General features: G+C 36.7%; 2 protein-coding genes across 4 annotated transcripts; both read left to right on the top strand.

The window, feature by feature from the left end:
- Positions 1–2,282: 2,282 nt before the first annotated feature.
- Positions 2,283–12,978, top strand: slc16a1a (solute carrier family 16 member 1a). The gene is made up of 5 exons (XM_056386442.1): positions 2,283–2,584; positions 7,571–7,840; positions 10,211–10,354; positions 10,555–11,328; positions 11,462–12,978. Exons 2-5 carry the CDS (start codon positions 7,624–7,626, stop codon positions 11,695–11,697), a joined length of 1,371 nt encoding a protein of 456 aa, XP_056242417.1. The 5' UTR covers positions 2,283–2,584; positions 7,571–7,623; the 3' UTR covers positions 11,698–12,978.
- Positions 12,979–13,921: 943 nt separating this feature from the next.
- Positions 13,922–22,866, top strand: sycp1 (synaptonemal complex protein 1). Of its 3 annotated transcripts, none has more exons than XM_056386975.1 (34): positions 13,922–14,034; positions 15,090–15,153; positions 15,496–15,580; positions 15,681–15,724; positions 15,839–16,003; positions 16,146–16,213; positions 16,360–16,433; positions 16,550–16,608; positions 16,717–16,783; positions 16,952–17,025; positions 17,122–17,230; positions 17,487–17,581; positions 17,665–17,849; positions 17,950–18,017; positions 18,097–18,158; positions 18,268–18,384; positions 18,498–18,602; positions 18,729–18,832; positions 18,936–19,008; positions 19,177–19,247; positions 19,330–19,411; positions 19,514–19,576; positions 19,759–19,821; positions 19,932–20,048; positions 20,130–20,240; positions 20,328–20,420; positions 20,526–20,600; positions 20,722–20,808; positions 20,895–21,041; positions 21,271–21,324; positions 21,462–21,530; positions 21,620–21,727; positions 21,872–21,937; positions 22,057–22,866. In XM_056386975.1, the coding sequence occupies exons 2-34, from the start codon at positions 15,091–15,093 to the stop codon at positions 22,192–22,194; spliced, it is 2,961 nt and encodes a 986-aa protein (XP_056242950.1). In that variant the 5' UTR covers positions 13,922–14,034; position 15,090; the 3' UTR covers positions 22,195–22,866. The 3 variants fall into 3 exon arrangements, with proteins under 3 accessions (XP_056242950.1, XP_056242939.1, XP_056242942.1); XM_056386964.1 differs by having other exon boundaries at positions 18,936–19,053; XM_056386967.1 differs by lacking the exon at positions 13,922–14,034 and adding an exon at positions 14,311–14,384 and having other exon boundaries at positions 18,936–19,053.
- The last annotated feature ends 1 nt before the right edge of the window (position 22,867 follows it).

Here is a 22,867-nt window from a genome sequence, read left to right as displayed (position 1 = left end):
GATGAGAACTAGTTTACAGGACGACACACAACTTAAACAGCTACACAAAGATAAACAAACATGAACAAATAGATATTTTATTAGGCAAAGTGTGTGTATATGTATATATATATATATATATATATATATATATATATATATATATATATATATATATATATATATATATATATAACTGGCTATCATACAGTATCTACTGTATATAGAGATTGTTTCTGTATTCTGCAGATACTGAGATGTGGTCTGGTTGTTTTCTGGTTGCTGTAGCTATCTGTAGACCCTGCTGATTACTAGACATAAACCCCTGACTAAGCATGCCCCCCTGCATGGTCAGAAACTTCTCTGGTTCCTGACTGCTCATACAATAGGATTAGAACAATTAACTCCCAGGGTAGCGAGAGGTCTGACACGTAGGCCACAGACACCCAGACATCATGGGATGGGATGGGAGAGGGGATGATGTCATAGTTCCTGAGTCGTTGAGTTTGGATTTGGCAAACTAAGAGTGATTACGCTGATAAAGCACGCAGGTTCTGTGCACCTCCACTGATCGGCTGCATGACCGAAAATGTTATTTCTTCAGAGGGATTTCATAGGGAGACAAAGATAGAAACAGCGAGGCTCAGGCTGTACAGACTCTCGCAGTTCACACAAAAGATACAATCAGGGAAACAAGAGAAAGGCGTGCTGTGGTGATGTGGTTTAATCTGACAGAAACACTGGAGTCCTTTTCAGATTTAGGGCAGAAATGTCAGCTAACAGTAACTGTGCATGGAGAAATGAGACTTAAAGTTGACAACCACTTAATATCTTAAGATCTGTGGACACCTTTAAAAGCAGGTCACAACCTATCTTATTAGACTTGCCTTTGAGTAGAGTTTTACCTATTAATCTATTAATCTTAAACTGTGCCACACTTTGTGATGTCTGAACTAGAAAGCTGCTGCATAAATGGATCAAGGTTATTCCAATTCATCCTCCTGAGAACCATGAATGTCTGCACCAAATTTCACAGCAATCCATCCAATAGTTAAGATAGTTTAATAACAATGTGAACCTCATGGTGGTACTACAGGAAAAGTCATTAGATTAAATCGTCTTGGAGTCATAAATGTCTGAACAGAATTTTGCGCCAATCTATCTTGTAGATATTGAGATATTTCACTGAATATGTGAAGTATTTGATCTGATTGTGGCACTACAGGAAAAGTCAGAGAATCCTCAAAGTAACTGGAGTTTATCTTCCACAGACTTTGAATATCTGTGGAACATTTTAATGGCAACCCATATCATCACCAAGGCCATTAGGATTCATCCTCTGGGGACCGCAAATGCCTGTACAGTCCAAGCCATCCAGTAGCTGTTGAGAGGTTTCAGTCTGAACCAAAGTGGTGGACCAACAGAACCCCAGACCAACACTGACATCCCAAATAAAATAATATTAAATTAAATAATATTAATAGGATGCACTTAGAGGCTTAACAAAATATATGCATTTTGAATTTTAAAGCATGTATTCATAGTTTTTGGATAATTGTAGGTTGTATGCATGCGTGTGTGTGTGTGTGTGTGTGTGTGTGTTTGAGTGACTTTTTCTTTTCCCAAATCCATTTCCATTCTTCACACTTGTGAATAAATGCAAGCCCGGGAGAAAACAATGAATTGTAGGTGTTGCTCTATTACATCCTCAGTTTGAGAAGCAATATAAGTTCTTATTGGAGTGAAAAAATGAGGGGAACAACATAAAACAGCTTAACAAAGAGAAATAATGTATCAAGCATGTCAAGAGTTTGAAGGCACTTTGCAAGTACACACTGTTTCAATAACCTCCTGTACTCAGACCTTTCCTGTCCCAAGCCTTTACACAGAATCATTTATAGCTCCTCTGGGAGTTTAGGAGAAAGGCTCAACCGGGACTGACCCCTGAAAGCTTCAAAAATCTTTCTTCCAGGTTGTTGAAGTGGACAATGCCTGTTGTTTAAAGTAAACCGGATTCCTTATAGCTGCAACTTCAATATTCAATTGAATAACGCAGATAAATCAGCTAATACAGGATATCAGCATCTCAGAAAGCATCTTATCTCTTAGAGTGCAGATATTATTTGATATCCTTTTAGGTCACACATACTATAGGGCCCTGCAGTGGAACTCTAACCTTGTGTGTGAGCACAGCACATGACAGAGGGGTGGAGAAAGTGTTGTAGGGGCACGGCACTAAGCCTCCCACAGCCAATAAGAACTTGACTGACCTCACCATTTAGCACTATAGTGTCGAGTCGTCCAGCAGTTTGATCTGGGCACTGAATGAACTCGACTTTTCAACTTCACTTTAGTCACTGGAAACAGATGAAGTCTGAGGCTGAGGCGCCACTGGCAACTTGTGGACTGTCACAGTGGATATAGACCCACAGATCGCTCCTGGAGTGTCTGTGAAACACATGCAGTAATTTTTTATTTTTTTTTTATTTCATACATATTGAGAGACTCTGTCCTATTGAATGATGTCTGCAGTGTGTTAACGTGCTTCAGAAACTGCTGTTTATCTGCAGAGCTCATCTGGCCTTGTTCGAGAGCTCCTGCCAAGGTAAGATACTTGACAAAGACACTACGCACATTCAACATTTGCCAGACATCACTTTAAAACTAATTACTTGCACAAGTACTCCATTTTCAGATGGGCATTCATGAAAGATGTATTAGTTTTTCAATGCTTATTATGTGAGTATGCAATTTCCCTGAGCAAATATTAAATACACTATTTTAATCTATAATTTATCAGACAAATTCACTAGTTCTAGTAAGTGGTATTACAAACCTGAGGTCATTAGAGGCCCAGAGCAAGAATGAAAACTCCTTTGCCAGAAGCACAAAAACTAAAAAAAAGAAGAAAAATAAAATTAGCTGAAGATGTAAGATTTCATATTCATTCATCATTTGAATGTTGTGAATCTAACCAACCTATTAATAAAAAAGGTAGATAAATAAATGAATAGATTAAAAAAAATCTGAATTTAATTAACGTAGAGGAAAGTTTGGCCCAACACTCTTCTAGCAGAGAAGAAGTGGCGCCCTTGAATGCAGCATATGAATAATATTTCTATATGACCATGTGTTTTGCCTCAGTTATTCCTCTACTAATGTTGGTCACGTCAACATTGTTCCACTGCTTCACAAACCAAACCCAGCGCTGCTACTAAGTTACTCGCATTTAGTCAAATTAATTCAGAGGACGATTCAACCTTATATTCTTTATGCATTGACTTTAAATCCTGTTGTCCCTCTGCTGAGCCACCCTGCTTTGTGCTGGTATCTGTGTGCTGTCAAGTGGCGCTTTGAGGCCGCCCACTTCGATTGTTTTATTTAGCCCTTTACAGTGTGTGTGTGTGTGGGGTGGGGGGTGTCAGCGTTGGTGCCTCTGCCCATTTGACTACTTATGTCATTCTCCTACCTGGCTTAAATGAATCAGCTCTGCACTTTTCACTGAATTTTTGGATTCTTTTCTCTCTATTTTCGAGCCAAGCGATCAATCCTCAGTATGAAATTATCTGTTTTATTCATTACTTCTGCACTTCTGTCATTTTATCTGGAGTCCTGTCTGTCTTAACTCGTTCCTCTATTCATCATCTAATGTCACCCACTGAATTTTTCATTCTTTAAAAATACTGTCAATGCTGTCTCTGCTGCCAGTACAGAACATTTCCCCAGCATACTGTCCTATTTGAGAGGCCGCCTTGTGGATGTGTAGTGACTATTTTAAGACAGTGAAAATCTTTCAACCGACCATTCTTGTAATTGTGCAGACCTTCCATTTTGAAAGTGGAAACTGTGACAGGTGTGAAGTGAAATCCAGAACATTCAGCTCTTCTGTTTATCAAAGGTGGCTACAAGTTCATAACTGTTCTACTAAACCACCACAGGACAAATATCACATTCGCACTTGAATGTAGCCCACATTTAACAACACTGGTATCATTTAAAAGTAGCAACGGCAAAAACAATCCTCCAATATTCAAGAAGAATGAACTCCAAAAATCAGAAAGTAGAGAAACAACAAACCCTTTGTGTGTGCAAGCTGATTGCCAAGTACCATCAATTAGGCTAATGGTGTCTCCAGCCTAGACATTGGTGATTTGTAAGACTGTAGTGCAGCATTGCAGACACCGTCTGGGCCGCAGTGATTATGAAACTGGCAGAAAAGATAAATCTAACCAACCTAATAAAGTTGAATGAAAATATTTAACATCTAATAAGAATCAAAAGGAGTTAACAGTTAAAACAAGTATTATAAAACTAGACACATTAATGAAAAAGGAGAACTATTTATGACAAAATTAATTATTATAAAAATTAATTCTTTTCAAAAGTGAGATGAGATCTGTAAGAAGTATGGAGCTGTGTTTATCTTAGCATAGTATAAACACTGGGCGTATAGGGGAACAGCTGATTAACTTTTACATCCCATCCCTGTTTACATACTGGTTAACTAAATTAATATATAAGTATGTTGTGATGTTTAACTTTTACAGAGCTAGGCTAGCTGTTTCTCCGGTCTTTATGCTCAGCTAGGTTAACTACACAGCCTTGTACTTAATGCTCAGATTAATGCTGAGCTAGCTAATTATTTTCCCAAAATAGTGAATTATTCTGTTTGCCATTTTGGGTGTAAATGGTGCTCTAAAAAACTCTGAAGACCTCGTGTTGTACACGTAGTGCTGTGAGTGTTGACATGTGATGAAGTGCCTCAAAAATCACCATTGTGTAGGCCTGTTCCACCAATATGTTACTAACCAGTGACATGACAACCTGTTGTTCCCAACATCTCTACCTCATCCTGATGACTGTGTGAAACTAAAAGCTTAAAATCAGCGGACACCATTCTGTCACTGTTCAACTTTACTCATAGTATTACATGCTGATAAATCCTTGCTCATCCGATGTATAGAACACACAGCACTTTATGCTCAAATATGTTCACTTTATGTGTTTCGCATATGCAAATATAATTTGTTGCAGCCAAGCGGTTACTATCTAATTATTCCAAGTGACTCATAATGTCAGAATAAATAAAAAAAGGGACAAAAGTTCTTATTTCCATTACATATTACATCTGTAGAATAATGCAGGAGGCACATTTACAGCTGCACAGCAGCAGCTAAAATCCCAGCTCAATAACAAAAGTTCTTAAACACATTAAATATTCACTACTCGCTGCACACAACTGGCTTATCCAATAAGTTTTCAGAGCACTAAACCAATTCATCAACCAAATCAAGTCCTCCTTGGCTGAAAAACACTATATCATCACCCACTACCGAGCATAGCCCTGAGCTATTGAGCAGTGTAAATTCAACCTGTATTCACAGTCTGATCGATGCTCTCTGCGGATATTCTCCCCTGTGTAAACAATACAGTAAGTTGTTTGACTCTGCAGATGGACTCTTATTCATCACCTCTAAAGTGAGACTGTGGAAGATCAGCGGGTGGGAGCTCAGTGAATACATGCAGAGAGCAATTCAAAGCAAAGCAAGGCCGGAAATGGAACTTTTAATCTTAAACTGTTATTGAGTTAGAGAAAGCATAAACACTTCAGATGTGAAAAGCACTTACTGGTTGTTAAAAAGATATGAAACATGGCTATAATTGTATAATTAAAGGGTGAAAAGGTTTGCACTTTTGCAGTAGCAATTTTGTGTGTTTTGCTTCTTCTATTTTCTGTTTGACGTGCGCACAGTGTTTTATCCACAGCTTTGAAACATTTGACATCAACGCCTCTGAACAGTGCTGTATCAAATTTGCAACTGAAAACCTTCAGCAACAGTTCAACTGCATCTTCCCACATTCCCACCATCATAAATGGTTTGAAATGAAGTAAAACCTGCATAAAGAGTAGAGTAAGAGTCAGTTTGACAAACAGATTTTTAAAACATACATCACAGCCATATTTCATGTAGTCTTTTACGTTGTTGAAAGGTGAACTTGCACGTGATAAGGTGATATGCAGTAACAATGTTAGAACACTTTTGCAACAGAAAATATTCAAACTGCCTGTTCATTTTTTGAAACCTGTATCAAGTCTCGATTCCATATTAAAATGGTCATAAAACTAATTTACATTTACTCTTTAAATCCTCTTGTTAATGACAAATTAGATCATGGTTGATGAAATGCTTTATAAGCAGGGGTTAATTTGGGCCAGAGCTGAACTCAGTCTCCTTCAAAATCATATCATCATATTGTATTTTTTTTCAATTTTCCTGTCAACCTTATAGCATACGGTTCTTGATAAGTAATTCTCTAGAAGAGAAAGATTGGAAGCGATTTCTACACCAAACCAATGTTAACGTCCAGCTTTATCGATTACTGGTATCAATGATCAGAGGTCATCAGACGCTCACGTTATCAAATGCATCAGCGAGCAGGTACGGTCTCTAATCGTTTTTCTCTGTAAGTTTTCAAAGGTTCATTCCTGAGTTGGCTAACATTTTATATGTATTTACTAAGCTGTATTGCCTTGGTGAACTAGACATGTTTTTAGTTTAGTATGCCTTTGCAAAAATCATGAATGCAATTGTACCTCAATACTAAAATTTAGTGATATAATTGTACATTTTAGGGAACATAATTAAAGAAAGAGAAAGCCTCAGAGCTACTCTGAAATATAATTATATGTGTTAAACAGGCTTTGTGTGCACAGGGGACAAAGAACATCAGCGCACAGTTGTGTACATTACAATAGTCCCTGATTTGAGATAATGTAGGTTCAATTGATCTGCTGTTGAAGTTGTCATTATTCATTCTTGTGCAACATTACAACTACACCAGCTAGTGGTGCTATGAGAATAGCTCCCACTAGAACCTGTGTGTAAAATAAACAGGTGGCATTGGATAGTTGTTGTGAAACCATTTCATTTATTGTTTGTACTTTGTTGTCGCTGTTAGACTTTGGCGATGGCCTTGTGAGTATTGAGAATAACAACCTTCAGGTTTAACATAGTTGAGGGCGGTCTAGTATCCTGCAACCTACTACCAGACTTTAGACTCCATGATGTTTTTCTAAAAATAATTTCAAACATGAAACAGACATTGTTCTTATAATCATTTCCTGTCCTGTTCCACCATTCATAAACTGTTGTTGATGAATTCTTGGTTTTTATAGCACCTCAGTCTAACTGATTAGACTAGCGCAGGTGGTTGTCTGTTGACTTAATCCAAGAGGTGAGGTGGTGTAAAAATGCAGGAAATCAGTTTTAAAGAGAAGACCCCCCCACACACACATACACACACACACACACACACACACACACACACACACACACACAAATTATCTGTCTTTCAAAGTTTGCTCCCCCATTTTAAAACATAATCATCTGTTCCGTCCAACTGGGGTGGCGGGCCTTCAAAAACATCCATAGCCTTAGATCCTACAGTAACTATTTTCAACAATAATAACATGTTCTCTTTGGTTCTTCCAGCTCATAAATAGTAAACAGAAATTTGAAAGAACCAGGAATAGTCTTACATACCAACAGCTAATGAAATTTTCTGTGCTGCTTTGTTCTCCTCTGAACAGGTCCTCATATTCCTAAAACGTCTTCAAGTTGAAGAGGAGTTTTGTGAGCAAACATGGCGCCTGCTGTCGGTGGTCCTCAAGGCTACACACCACCTGAAGGTGGCTGGGGATGGATGGTGGTGGTTGGGGCTTTCATCTCTATCGGCTTCTCTTATGCATTTCCGAAGTCCATCACAGTCTTCTTCAAAGAGATTGAGGTGATCTTCAATGTGACCAGCAGCCAGGTGTCCTGGATCTCCTCCATCATGTTAGCAGTCATGTACGGCGGAGGTGAGCTACCATCCAAAATACAACCTGCCAAGAAGATTTATAGATTTAATCAGTTTCAGGCTTTTAACACAACTGTAAAATATTTATTCTTGCAGTTTTCAGTTAAAGCCAATCAAAAGGCGAAGCTTTTTGCTCTAATACAGACTTGTACAGTGCGGCCTGTCAGCCTTGGTTCATCCACTAAGAGGCCACAGATTCTCAGAATTATAGTGCATCTTAAATCAAACGTTTCATACTGAGATAAAACAATGCTGTAACTCCTTTACTGACATGTTTATAAAAGTGAAACATGATATGTCTGGAGCACATGAATGGGTTTTAGCCCTGTATACCCACTGATTGTTTTCCCCTGTGCTTTGAGAGTGAAAGACCACCAGGGGTTTGGTTGTGTTCCTGCGCTGATGAAATGACTGAGACTCTGGATGATGTCACACAGGTCTGGCCAGTCGGCAGATGATAAGGCTCTATTCTTGTGCGTGATATTCAACACGGAGAGAACAGAGTTCAAAGCAGCTCTCCTTGTCCCTCAAGACCGTCTGCTTTGAATTCATAACACTGCACTTCTCTTTACTCTAATGTGTGATAAACTGGAAAAATGATGACACAGGCATCTTTTTATAATCTCAGGGAAGTTTCAGGAAAGTTGCTTTAGTGTGCCAAACTGATGTGAGGTGGAAACTATAACACCATATAAAAACACTTCATATTGAATCTTCTATTCTGCCATGAGATGCAAGCAATCGAATAAAAGTATTTTCTTTCCAGGCTATCATTGGATCCATTGCATAGTGGTGAACATTTTATCATTCATATTCTATTTTTCTACATATATTCTGTACAAGTAGATTCGTTTCCATATATCTCAGTACTACATGTAAACGCCAAGCAAAACATCACGTCTAAGTTAAGCCCTCATTACTGTACAACAGAAGCACCATGTTCCCTGTAAAGGAATCAATGCTGCTTATTGTTCAGCATCACATTCCCTTAACAAGTAGGTGCAGGGTGTGTGCAGAGTAGAAGAAGTGGTTAAAGGTTACTGAGTTATACTGTGAATTTGTCTTTCATTTTGCTTTGTGTTATGTAATATTTCTTATCAAAGGCAGCACATAATGGATTTTAGCTTGTGTGGGTTTATCACCCCTTCTTCATGGCTGTAAAGGTGACATGTGCACCTCTCCTAACAAGTTATGAGCCACGGGGGACTCAGTATCTCTCAATGTTCAGGTGTAACATTAATTCAAATGTTTAGATGTAAGTATACACAGATGAATGGATGGTAATTGAAAGTAAGTGAAAAAAGTGTTCGTCAGTGCTGTGAGTAGATGACAGGCGACTCTGTTTCTGTCTGTATGTTAAACATTCTGAGCACACCAGCAGGGGAAGTTCATTAACAACCTACTGTTGCGTACCTCTGTACTCCTTCAATTTTTGATTCATTACATTCATAATATTCTACATTGGTTTGTCTCCAACCTTTTCTATCCTAAGCAACTCTCCCTGCAAGGCGGAAGGAAAGAACTCATTGTTAGTGTGGAGACTCCCTGTATTACAATTTAAAAACCCTTTGTCTTGCACCGTGCTGGCAAATGAGTCTGGACAACCTCTAAACAAAAACTGTCAGTTTCTATTTAGCTTCATTGGGTAGTGCAGAGATTTGGCAGGGAGGCAGAAGTGTCTTCCATGTGGATCCTCATACTCATTTGGGCCAGTTGTTATAAGCCGTAGATAGAGATGGTGTTTTGCAACCTGAACCCTCCTTGCATTTTAGGCATTTGTTTACAAGTACATAGTGATTTTCTTGAATTGACGTTGAATCCAAGGTGCATGCATATTAATAAGTTGATTTACTGCTGCCTGGTTCAGTCACTCTTTCTTTGGAAGTAGTGTACCAGGTGCCATAACTGCAAAAAATAAATAAATAAATAAAACTGTATAAAGGATTTCAGTTGTTATATTAACCCCTATGCCTCACTCCATAAAACACACACACATTAATACCACAACCCACTTGTCTGAACTGAGGTACTTCCAATATTCATTTCAAATGCATTTAGAGTCCATTTAATAAAATTCACAAACAAATTATTCCTCTGTCAATTTTTATGAATCTCTGAACCAAATAAATGATTATTTAATTACAACTTTCATGGTTTTTCTGACAGATCGCATTATTAATGGCATGAACACATCTACTGCAGTGCAGCACTGACAAAAATGATTGCAGAAGTTGTTTGAATTTGCTGAGCCACAGCTGTGGCACCAGAGCCCTCTGGTGGTTAAATATACAACTGTGCATTGACTGAAAAGAAATCTCATATCTCTGTTAATATGTATGTGTCTGTTGTTGCATTGTTTTTTTCTCTTCAGGTCCTATCAGTAGCATCCTGGTTAATAAATATGGAAGTCGTCCTGTTATGATGGCAGGAGGATGCCTGTCTGGATTGGGCCTTATTGCTGCCTCTTTCTGCAATACTGTTGAAGCACTGTACTTTTGTATTGGTGTGGTGGGAGGTAACTAATTTTAACTTTCTATATTCTTAAGTTTGGCCATGACTCACCCATTTTTTCCTGTGCACTGTTGCCATCTTGTGTTCTTAGAAAATAAAAACACCCAGAAATACCAAAAATCTCCAAATGTGTTATGCTTAAATTCTTATTCTTAAGCTCATATATTCAACATTAACACAATTATTTTCAATTGATTCTTTTAGGGTTGGGATTGGCCTTCAACCTCAATCCAGCCCTCACTATGATTGGAAAGTATTTCTACAAGAAGCGACCTATTGCTAATGGGATTGCCATGGCTGGCAGCCCCGTCTTTCTCTCCACCATGGCTCCTATAAACACCTGGCTCTTTGACCAGTTTGGCTGGAGAGGAAGTTTCCTGATTCTCGGTGGCCTGCTTTTCAATTGCTGTGTCGCTGGTTCCCTCATGCGGCCCATAGGACCAAAACCCAAACCTGCCGAGAAGCCCACAGAGAGGAGGACTGTATTGCAGACCATTAACAACTTCATTGACCTCTCTTTGTTCAAGCACCGTGGCTTTTTGCTTTATATTTTTGGCAATGTTATCATGTTTTTTGGCCTCTTTGCACCACTGGTGTTCCTCAGTAATTTTGCAAAGAGCAAAGATATCCCTAAAGAAAAGGCAGCTTTCTTATTGTCTGTGCTGGCTTTTGTTGACATGGTTGCCCGGCCCTCTATGGGCATTGTGGCTAACACCAAATGGGTGCGGCCCAGAATACAGTACTTCTTTGCTGCCTCTGTGTTGTACAACGGTGTGTGCCACGTTCTCGCTCCAATGTCGGTAGACTACAAAGGCTTTGTTATTTATGCCATCTTCTTTGGGTTTGCATTTGGCTGGCTAAGCTCAGTGCTTTTTGAGACCTTGATGGATCTGGTGGGAGCTCAGCGCTTCTCCAGTGCTGTTGGGCTGGTCACTATTGTGGAGTGTGGTCCTGTATTGTTGGGGCCCCCTTTGCTCGGTGAGTACATCACCCACAATGTGAACTTCTAAGTTGACTAACATTATTATTATTTTATTTATGTGTTGTTAACCACAGTGGAATGATGGCCATGATTGAAAAATCTGAAGCATGAGTCCTTTTGTCTTCACAGGGAAGTTCAAAGACATCTATCATGATTACAAGTACACATACCAGGGCTGCGGGATCCTCCTCATCGTCTCCAGTTTCTTCCTGTTTGCAGGGATGGGACTCAACTATCGTCTGCTGGCCAAAGAGAAAAAAGAGGAGGAGAGAAGGGCGAGGGTGGGAGGTAGAGAACAAAAGTCCAACAGGGACAACGCTGCCAAGGAAGTGGCAGAGGCTAAGAGCACAGAAGACACTGTCTAATATTCTGTACCATGTTAAGTTACATTTTAGTTCTGTTTTATGTTGGCTGTGAGGTGTATATTCATGAAAAACAGATGCATGTGTGAAACAGCACAGATAGACTTTTTTCTGTCTCATTTATGGCTTCTCTGCTGTTTCATAATGTGCTGTTTTTGAAGCCTTGTACGCAATCCAATGTAAAATATTAACACACCTATTAAAGGCTTTTAAACTCTATTGAACAATCCACATAATATACCTCTAACATTCTTATAGGGACTGTGTTTGGTAGATTATTCAAGTTTGTTTAGTGTTTTATGTCACTATATATTAGGATATTATGTTTTGTTTTTAGTTTTTTAGTTTTTTTTTTTTTTTTTTTATCTCACATGGTATCACCATAACTCTTCAGTAACTTTACTGCAGCACATTATATATATATATAGTATACTAACTTTCTAAAAATGTGCCATCAGATAATTTAAGTTAGTTTCACCAGGGAACATGTGCAGTACAGGGTTTTATTTTTTAAAAGAGACTGCATTCAAACATTCTCTATGAAAGTTCTTAATTATAGTATTCAACTCACTTATCACACCATCTCTCAACACATTTATAAATACCTTTTTTGTTCACAAGGACCTGATAGCACAGTGCAGTATTTGACAGTTTGAAAACACTCTTGGTGCTACTATCACTTTGTATATTCCACAAATATATCCACACTAATTTTTCTCTTTTAAACGTGTTGTCCTGGTCCATTTCTGATGATGGATGACTGGAATCATCAATAATTATGAGGGCATTAAAACTTGTTGCATAGCTTTGTGTATTCACATAATAGAAAGATGTGGCATTGACTACAAGTTACTGTATATGAAACACATGTCAGAAAATCAAATAAATTGTCATCTGACAAGAATATAAAAGTCCTCTGTATTCTGTGCTTCACATAAATATTAAATGAGGAAAAACATTAGCTCTTTAGAGATGTGAAAACACTATTTTTATTAGTAACTACATCTGTATCGTAGCATCATTTATTAAACAGATTGGATGAAGGAGGTTCATTATTAGATTTACTGACACTTGTTTTGTAACACAAATGCTTCCACAGCATCAAGTCATTTTTATCAAATTATGCTCTTGCCATTGGGTAGCCTATAATAATCTCTGACATTTCCACTGGTTGAACATTGCAATGTCAACATGTTTAAAACTGTGCATTTGTGCATTGTTGCAAATTTCAAAGACACAAATCAGTGCAATACTGCATTTCTCATTAAACAGAATGACATTCAACCAGCAGAGTCATGCCTTCTCTTTTTACTGAAGGCCTACTTATGAAATAAGTAGCTTTTCAACATTGCTCGGGAGATTTTTTTTTTTATCATGCCACATAAATAAATTTAAGAAAATGTAAGATACGACAAACAACAATTATACTATAACAAAGATGAGAAGATACACCTTCATATTCCACTTTTAAATACAAAATTTGCCAATTTTGGTTGTTACTCTAATGCACAAGCCTGGAGTGCTGTGAAACGCCGTGAGCATCATCCTGGACTTGGTCTAGATCAAAATACTAGCTCTGCAACCTAAGACTTCAAAATTAAATTTGAAGCAGTGTTCTGTACAACGCAGCTTGTTCAGTCATGCTTTTCTCCATCTAAGAAACTTAAAAAATTTATAAATTAATAAATTAAAAAAAAGATCTGTACTGAATTTCAGGGAGACAGAGAGGATTGCAGGTGTTTTCATTTCATTCTGCTTTCCATAATACACGTCATGTTCATAGGCCACAGAATGTGTTGAATGGATCCATCTTATCATTTTGGAAACTCTATATTTTTTTTCCTTTCATGTTTAAGTTATGCTTTATTGATCACTTTCTACTTGCATGGCCTGACTCTCAGTCCTTTATGAACTTATGATTCACTGATGAACCTGCAAACCTTACAGAATTATTAATTTTCAAAAATATATACTAGGACAGTCTTGCAACTTTATATCATGACATAATTTAATACAATATAAAATGTATTTATATATTATATTTTGTATTATTAATCTAAAAAGTAACTAAATATATCAAACAAATGTACTACAATATTTGGCTAACTAAAGTATAAAGTGAAATGGACCCAGTAGATAGAAGTGGGCTACCTGTCCAGTTTCTGATAATTGATGCACTGTTACCCGTGACCGTTAAACAAATTTTGAAATAAACCGTTAACAATTTGCACAACCGAAGAATTGTTGCTCATGTCGTCCCCAGGTTAAAGACCGTGAGCAGTTAACGTTTTAACCAGTCGCACAAAATATTTCTTTATTAAACTTTCCAGCAACAGGCAGGTAAGACTCGGCTGTTCTGTGCCAAAAGAACGCCGTGACAATTTTTAAGCTTAATGTTTAATGTGTTGTTGCGTTTTTGTTACTGTTTGGTCGGGATTAGCTGAATGTAGCTAACTAGCTAGACAAGTAAGCTATCATCAAGTGACACCGGTTAACTGCTAGATAAACGGAAGCCCTAGCAAGCTAATTAATCTAGCCAACGGCTAAGGTGACGTCAGGTCTTCGGATGTAATTAAATATTGTGAAGGCTATTCGATATAATCTGTTAAAAGTGCTTTCCTCTTGATAAAGTCTAAGTTAGACATTAACACTTAACGTTAAATCTCAGTACGATACTTCGGCGGTGGAAAGTAAGTAGCATGAAATGCATTTAACGTTATTCAATTAATGTTACTGCAATTACAATTTTGAGGTACTTGTACTTGAGTATTTCCGGGTTTTTTGTTTCATTCTTAGACTCATATACGCCACTATATTTCATAACGAAATATTATACTTTTTACTTATTGAACTGATGTAGTTATTTAAGGAATTGAAATTTTATATTTAAACGTATAAGCATACAAAACGCAGTTTAATGAGATTAAACAGACGGCTCTCAATCTTTATGACTTACATCTATTGGGGGCCTATTGTTTAAATGTATCCACAGAGATATATCCACTCTAAACTTCACAGGTGGCTTCACTAAAATAACCCTTGCCAAAAGTTGTCATTATCTGTCAATTTAATTTTAGAGAAGCCCCTCACATTTGAGATTTGCTTATACATCGATGCATCAGTATTTACAATCTAATAAAGTCAAATATAATAAAAACACACAAACTACTTTTACTGTGGAGAGAGTATATTTTATTGAATATTCTGTACTTATGTACTTAAGTGGGACTTTGAATGACAAGGTTTCCTTGTAATGGAGGACTTTTACATTTTTGTACTCTACTACTACTACTACTACTTTTTCCTATGTGAAGAATTATTTGTGTGCTTCTTCCACCACTGTTGTACTTAACATAAGATAATAACAGCTGAATCTAACTATCTGGTCATTTCAGGATGGAGAGAAACCAAGGTTTTAACTTCAAGCTGTTGGTGCCCCCCAGGTTGAATAACGGACAGGTATGTGCTGTTATACCTCAGGAAATTGTTGAGAGTTGTGGTGATTCATGAATACATTTCAGCAGGTAAGTTAAATTAGCCAATAGTTAACCAACAGTAATATATTAATGAACTAAAGCCAAAACACTTTAATGCTAACTCAGCACTGACACAGTCGTTCAGCACAATAATTAGTCAACTTTTTATCAGCAATGAAAGTTTTAAACATACAGTTTGTGCACTTGGGGGCATTGTTTTCCATGTTGTAAGCTGAAAGCATTAATGAATGGAGGCAGCTGTTGTCTAAGAGGCAGTAATCATTAATGCCAGTGATGACTAAGTGTAATTGCTGTTTTCCCCTAGGGTTACAGTAGGTGTTTTGACAAAGGACAAAACATGCCTTTCCCAAATACAAGCCTGGTCACACCAACTAAACCGATCAGACAAGGTATTTTCTATTATGCAACACTGGCTACATACTTTCAACACAAAGAACTGGCATTTATCATACATGTTATTATAAATTCATAATTGTCTCTCCTCCAAAGACTTTCCCAATATGAAAGTTGTGCCACCAATGGAAAAAGACGAGGTAATATTTTCATTGTACACAAATGTGAAACATGAATAGAATATACTTGGCCTTTGCAATGTGTTTATTCTAAAGTACCTCAGTTTACTTCCCATCATTGTGACTATTCCCTAGAATAATTGCAATCCTGGACAGCTTTGTTCCAAGCTCTTTGAGGAAGTTGAGAAAATGAAGTGTTGGAAGGTCAAAGTTGACTCTGACACTGTGCAAAAGGAGAGAAGGCTCCAAGAAAACAAAAGGACAATAGAAACTCAGCGCAAAGCCATTCAAGAGTTACAGGTGTGTAACTCGGTGAAAGTTTTCTTTGTCTTTTTCTCTCCATCTCTAACCACATACAAAGATTATCGATAATCAAGAAACAGCATACTCTAACCCTCTTTGATATTTAGTGTTATCTGTCATGTGTGTTCTGTTTTTACAGTTTGGAAATGAAAATCTCAGCATAAAGCTGGAGGAACAGATAAGTGAAAATGAGGATTTGAGGAACAAGTAAGGGTTTTTTTGAAAAAATGCTCTGAGACACAATGAGCATGCTCTGTAAAAGCCAGATGAATGTGACAATCTGATTTTTAAATATAAATGTTTTGTTTACTTCAAATGTTTTGTTTATACAAAATTGCAAATTTTAAATGCAGAAACAACGCAACCAGGAACTTGTGTAATATACTGAAAGACACTTTTCAGCGGTCAGCTAAGAATATGCAGCTGTGTAAGTAAAAAGTGCTTTAAATTCTTCTACCCATATATGTGTCAGCCGTATTGTTAAGGTGCTGAGAATATTGACACATTGCTACATATTTTATAATTAAATTCTACATTTTGTAGTTGAATCTGAAAGAGAGGAAACACATCACCTGGTTATGGAAAATAGTGAGAGCATTCAGGTAAAACACTTCTAAATTTGTCAACAATTTTTTATAAATAATTTTTTGGACAGGAGCGAGTAAAAGGGTAGGACATGAGGTTTGATGCAATTTAACTTTTTTCTGTAGAAACTGATTGCAGCATTCGAAAGCCTTCGTATTCTAGCAGAAGCTGATCAACAAGAGATGCAGAAAGGTATTTTTTTCTCTTTATGTTTATTAGGCTATTCAATACAGTAATCCTTCAGAAATAACATGAAGGACAAAATCTACCCTCTAATGATTTAGATGAATTAATGATAGATCGTCAAGCAAGATAACATGTCCACCAGCAAGACAATTTATGATTTTGATCTTTTTCCAGTGAAAGAGGGCTTGCTGCAATTTGAAGAGCTAAAAGAGAAATATTGTCAAGAATATGCCATGAAAGAGGAAGAGGTTAGTTCAGAAAAGAGAGATCAGTTTATGTGGGAACTTGTAACATGTAACCACAGGTTTTGAGACAAAACATAAGGACTGATGCTGTATTCACAGGTGGCTGGGCTTCAGATGAAGCTTAAGAATACGGAATGTGGACTAGAGAAAGTCCTGCTTGACCTCCATGAAACCCAAAAGCATTGCAAACAACTCCAAGACACAACAAGTAAGATAACATTAGCTTTCTAAATTCTGAACTATCTGTTATAACATTTCTTAATTCTTTTGTGTGCAGTCTTAGACCTCCTGGGTAACTGCATTTGACAGAAAAATATATATAACCTTGTAATTATTCATTTTTTTATCCAATGTTCAGTTCAAGTCACGTACAATGAACTTGAATTTGAACAATACTTCAATGGTTTTATTCGTGATTTTTTGAGGATACCAAAGATTACATCATATATTTACTATCTTTACAGATCAACAAAATGAACTTCTCAAAAGCTCAAAAGCTGAACAGGAATCCCTTCATCAAAAACTGCACACTGCTGAGCAGAGCTGTGAAGAAACTCAGGTGAGTGTGTTAAGATTGTTGTCAGTCTCAGGGCTCTGTTGTGTTCTATCTGCTTTGACTGAGACATTATTGCTCCCTTAAAGAAAAATCGTGAAGCTATTGCTGCAGCCCTTGAACAAAGTAAAGAAGAATATGCACAGATCATCCAAAGCAAAGACGTAAGCTTGCAGGAGCTCAGCAGAGTTAAAAATCAACAAGCAGAGAAGCTGGAGCAGATTCAGACAACCATTAAAGAGCTACAGGATTCATTAGCCCTAGAGATACAGAGGTATTATTAACTCCTGAAAATTCACAGTATTTTCCAGACCAAGTGCAATTTTTCCTCCTATCATTAAATTTTTCATTCATTCTTTGCACTAATTTTCCAGGGCCAAAGAACTGGAGGATAAACTAATGGCAAAAAACAACGAACTTGAAAGGAGAAACACACTTTTACGTATGTCTAACTGTCTGAAATATGTATATATTTTTATTTGATGCTCTGTCCAGCCAAAAGAAAATGTTTTGCTCAACAGGAGAGACCATGGACCAGAGTGCAAAGAAAGATGGGCAGATCAAAATCCTTGGAGATGAACTGGTAAAGTGTGTTTTAAAGTTGAGGAAGAGTGTCTTTGCTTTTTAAGCGTTTATTTTAATCTAAACTCCACATTCGTTGTAATCTTATCTCTATGTGGTTGTGTTCCAAGGACATAAAATTAAAATCCATTGAGTCCATGAAGGGTAAGATTGATGTAACTGAAGTCAGAGTGGAGGAACTCACAACAAAGCTTTCAAAGAGAACTGAAGAGGTCAAACTATTTAAGGTGATATAAACAGATGCTTCGTCTCAGAAAAAAGGATGTTTATTTGATAGTCTAATCCAGATTCCTTAAATAATATATATATATATCAATATATGCCCTTTTTATTGATGCAGAATGAAGCAGAGATGGCCTTTGCTCAAAATGATCTACTGAAGAAGGCTTGTGAAGCTGCTGAAAAGGCAAAAGAAGAATTAAAGGAGAAGTCAACTGAGACAGAGGTTTTTGACATGATTTCCATTTTCTTGCTCCACTCATTATCTCTTACCCACTGTGGAAATCGTTTTTGGGAAATTGTTTTTATAATGAAAAAAATTCTGTGATATGTTGTGTTTTTATGCTCTCAGATCAAAGTGCAGGAGCTAGAGGCAGAGTTGTTTACTGAAATAAAGAAAAATAAAGAACACACCTTTCAGATGGAGCAACTGAAGAATGACATTACACTGCATAAGTGAGTTCTTAATAGCCAGCCATTCCACAATATTGGCTTATTGAATATTATATTGAAGTGTTGAAATCTTAATATCTAATGTTTAATTTATGTCATTTTAAAGAGTAAAGTATGAAGAGCTATTATCCAACTTTAATGAGCTTCAGTCTGAGAAGATGGCCATTCAACAGCAGTTTGTGAGTGAATCCTCTAATGTGAAAGCTGTTGAGGAGAATATGAAGGTCTGAATTACCAAATGTGACTTTCATGACACAATTTTCATGTGTGCAGTAGTTGTGTTTTATTTAGTCATTACTTACTGTACATACAGTATGTGGCAAGTTCTTACTGTTTTGACTGATCAGGTGAGCGAGGAGAAGGCTGTGAAGCTCACAAGAGAAATTCAAAGACTCAAAGAAGAAAACCAATGTTTACGGTGAGTTTGCAGGTTAGAGACCTACATATTTTTGACATTGTGTAGTTTTTGAGATTTAGATTTGTATATTTTCATTAAATAGAGAGGAAGCAAACTCCATTAAAACCAAAATCCAAGAGAAATGTCAAGAAACTGAGACTCGGCACAAGAAAATGGAAGAAAACGTAAGAATGCCAACAAAATCGATTATCAATGGACACACAATGCTTCATAATGATGCCTGTTGTGAAAGTAGTAAATGCGTTCTTTGTGCTTTTTCTGTATAGTATGAACATCTGCAGGAGAAAATTACAGAAAAAGAAAAACAGATCAAAGCTGTTGAAACAAAGGTAATTTTAAAAATAAATAAATAAAAATGCTGTTATTATTGATGACCATTTTCTGGAACTAACAAGAAATATTTTGTTTTTCATCTGTGCAATCTCAGGGAAAAAATTGAAACTGTAGATATACAATACTTGAGATGGATTTGTTATTTATTTAGCTAAACAGTTCACTTGTATATTTTCAGAATAAAATGCTAAAGAAACAAATAACAAAGGAGATTGCAAAATCCAGTCAACTTGAAAATGTGGTATAGTGATGTTTTTTTTTAAATCTTTTATCTATTTGTAATATCAATATGAAACATTTAAACCAATAAGTAATAATCTGTTTAATGTAGATGCTTGTTTTTGTCTTTAGATCAGCAGTCTTCATGATGAGTCCCAGAACCTTGAAAAACTGAATGAGGAAATCCATCAGAAATTGCTTAAGGATGTTGAGTACAAATCCACCTTTGCAGCAGAACTTGAGAATGAGGTTGCTACTTGAGGTTACCAAAGTTATTTGGCATATTTTTAGCACCCAGAATAAAAATTAAGAATTAATCTTGTCTTACAGGTACAAAAGATCAAATTAGCAGCAGCAGAGGCCATCAAGAACAAAGAAGATGCAGAACGCAAGTGTCAACACAAGATAGCAGATATGGTTGCACTGATGGAGAAACACAAGGTAAGGTCATTTAAAGTATTCTGTCCAAAAATGGTCTTGTACAGTATGAGTGTCAGTCCAGGAAGGACCTTGACTTGTCTTTACTAGAGCCAGTATGACAGGATCGTTGAAGAAAAGGATGCAGAGCTTGATGAGAACAAGAACAAAGAGAAGGAGGCTGTGTCCCAGAGGAAATCACTGGTATGAGGCAAAAAATTATAAATGAAGATTTATCACTATCTATTAACAGTTAGATAATGAATCAGTTACATCCTAATATGTCTGAAATCAAATTCTTAAAATCAGGAGTTGGATCTTTCAAAACATAAGACTGAAAATGAGCAGTTGAAGAAACAGCTGAAGACTGAAACAACAAAGAAGGTATGCCCCAGTTAGAATCCATTATAGTTTTATTTTTGGCTTTTTACTGAAACAGGATGTGCTTTAACTTTTGAGAGACAGTTCTTTTTTCCTTTTGAGAAACACTTTTCATTGCTATTAGGAAAACCTGCAGAAGGAGCTAACTGATTTGAAGAAAGAAATGTCATCAATGAAAATCACTCAGGTGTCAGAAGCAGAGAACAAGCAGGTACAAAGTCAGTACATCTGCAAATATGCTACCACTGATGATGTTGTTTGTCATCATTTAACCAAGAAGTAATCTTCAAATTCTAGTCACCTGCCTCAAACTATAAACAAGGACGATGTTCAGAGACTCCAAAAGACAGTGCTTCAAAGAGACGCATATTTGACTTCTCCAAGACCAGGAAAACTCCCTCCTACTGCAAAGATAATGGAAGTGCTGCAGTTATGAAGAATGCTGTGAGTTTAATCTACTCAAATGTTTTTAGATAGGCAAAATACATTGTCTCATTTCAGCTTTATACTAAATTGTTGAGATGAGTAGGAAAATAACTCAAGCTGTCATAACTAATTTTCGATTCTTCTGTAATTATTACTGGAATTTTAATTGGCATTTTCAGGCTCAGGAAAGTTTAAGTAAAAATACTGTGTATCACACATTCAGACCATCATGTGTTTTATGTTCCAGGAATCTGACACTGAATCCCTCAGAAAGTCATGTGGAACAACACCAAAGAACAAGGTAGATGACAGTTTAATCTGTTCTTAAAGTAAATATAGCTATGATAATTGAGACAACTATAATCTTTTGCTTAATCTGTGTCTCTGTTTACTGTAGCATTCATTCTAAGTAAAACTGACCCTGACTTTGTATCATAGGATGCTCACACTGAAGACCTGAAAACCCCGAGTATGACAAACAGGGTTGGCGGAACATCAAAGATCAAAGTAATATACAGTATCGTTCTGACATTTTCCAAAATGAATAAAAATATCAATGGCTTTTGCGGACATTTACTCTTTGAATTCACTTGCAGTCCTACAGGATAAGGACACCACCTTCCACTGAAAAAGCAGCACGCTGGGGGAAGAGCGCCATTGAGTTTGACCCCAGGTCTGACAGCTCTGATCAAAATGATCTATTGGTGAGAAGTTTTTTTATTGGTTCAGAGTTTATTTGTCAGAAGTATACAGTATCATACCAGCCTGTTGATTTTATGAATTTAATGTGATTTTTGTGCAAGATTGACAGAAGAGCTGATTTGGCTTTCTATTTGTCTTCCTGACAGACCTTTGAAAATGCACCCACGCTCAATTTTTCTGCTCCACACTGTAAACTCAACACCATCAAAAAGGTAACACACTTCCATAGTGGTGTAATGCCATTTAGATATTATCTTTATGCATTTTATGCACAGACAAAGATGAAATAAGCCCCATAGTTTTTATTTATACAACATCAACTTATTTTCAGATCCAGAGCCCTGTCACTAAATCACCAGGGAGCTTGTTGAAGCTAGCTGCAATGAAAAGGATGAGAGATGCTGGTTGGACCGCAGTGACAGGCGGTGACAAGAAAAAGAAGAAAAACAATGAGAAGATCTTTGCATAAGTAGTGCTGTTACAGGTCAGATAAACCGTATTAGCAATATTACACAGGTTTAGGAGTTCATACTCAAGTAAACTCGATATCTTAACATACATAGATGGTTTTGTTAGGGATTAAATATAATATAATAATAATAATAGTAACAGGCAAATATATTTCTTAGCATGCAGAGAAAATATTGTTATGGATCAGTTAAACAGTATTGTTTGTGACATGCAGATTTAGGTGTTCATGTTCTAGCTTTTAAGCAAGTTTGCTTGAGATTTGGAGATAGATTTTGAGTGAAGTTACCCTCCATGTTAAGTACTTTGCATTAAATTCTATTCTATGAAATAATTTATCTTAACTGATATACACATTAAATCTCTATTTTGAACAAGTTCATATTGTTGGTGTTGGGAAAGAGTAGTTGTTATGTATTACTCTCTTAGTATATATATGTATATATTTATCTGTCCTAGTGTTGACAGTGAAATCAGTAAAAGTAATGTTCAAATCGATCAGTTTTGCTCCTTTTTGAATGTTCTTCCCATCATCATTTTCTCTTCCTCTCAGCCATTAGCCTCTCATAAAAAGCTTAAATTTCAATGTGAAATTTCAGTCTTGAAATTGTATGAATTGGTGGATGAGGAAAAATGTCCATGTCCATGTCTGTTATGTATTAAAGGTGACATCT

This window comes from Seriola aureovittata, chromosome 2, assembly GCF_021018895.1.
Source record: "Seriola aureovittata isolate HTS-2021-v1 ecotype China chromosome 2, ASM2101889v1, whole genome shotgun sequence".
Classification (NCBI taxonomy): Eukaryota; Metazoa; Chordata; class Actinopteri; order Carangiformes; family Carangidae; genus Seriola; species Seriola aureovittata.
Note: the sequence above shows the minus strand (reverse complement) of the source record. Positions and strands in the feature narration are given on the sequence as shown.

What these genes read in the sequence shown, in the direction of transcription:
- slc16a1a (XM_056386442.1), top strand. Translation starts at nt 7,624, where the DNA reads ATGGCGCCTGCTGTCGGTGGTCCTCAAGGCTACACACCACCTGAAGGT. An exon ending in AGCAGTCATGTACGGCGGAG is followed by an intron (nt 7,841 to 10,210) that starts GTGAGCTACCAT and finishes TTTTCTCTTCAG; the next exon opens with GTCCTATCAGTAGCATCCTG. An exon ending in TTGTATTGGTGTGGTGGGAG is followed by an intron (nt 10,355 to 10,554) that starts GTAACTAATTTT and finishes TGATTCTTTTAG; the next exon opens with GGTTGGGATTGGCCTTCAAC.
- sycp1 (XM_056386964.1), top strand. Translation starts at nt 15,091, where the DNA reads ATGGAGAGAAACCAAGGTTTTAACTTCAAGCTGTTGGTGCCCCCCAGG. An exon ending in TCAACAAGAGATGCAGAAAG is followed by an intron (nt 16,784 to 16,951) that starts GTATTTTTTTCT and finishes ATCTTTTTCCAG; the next exon opens with TGAAAGAGGGCTTGCTGCAA. An exon ending in CTGATCAAAATGATCTATTG is followed by an intron (nt 21,728 to 21,871) that starts GTGAGAAGTTTT and finishes TCTTCCTGACAG; the next exon opens with ACCTTTGAAAATGCACCCAC.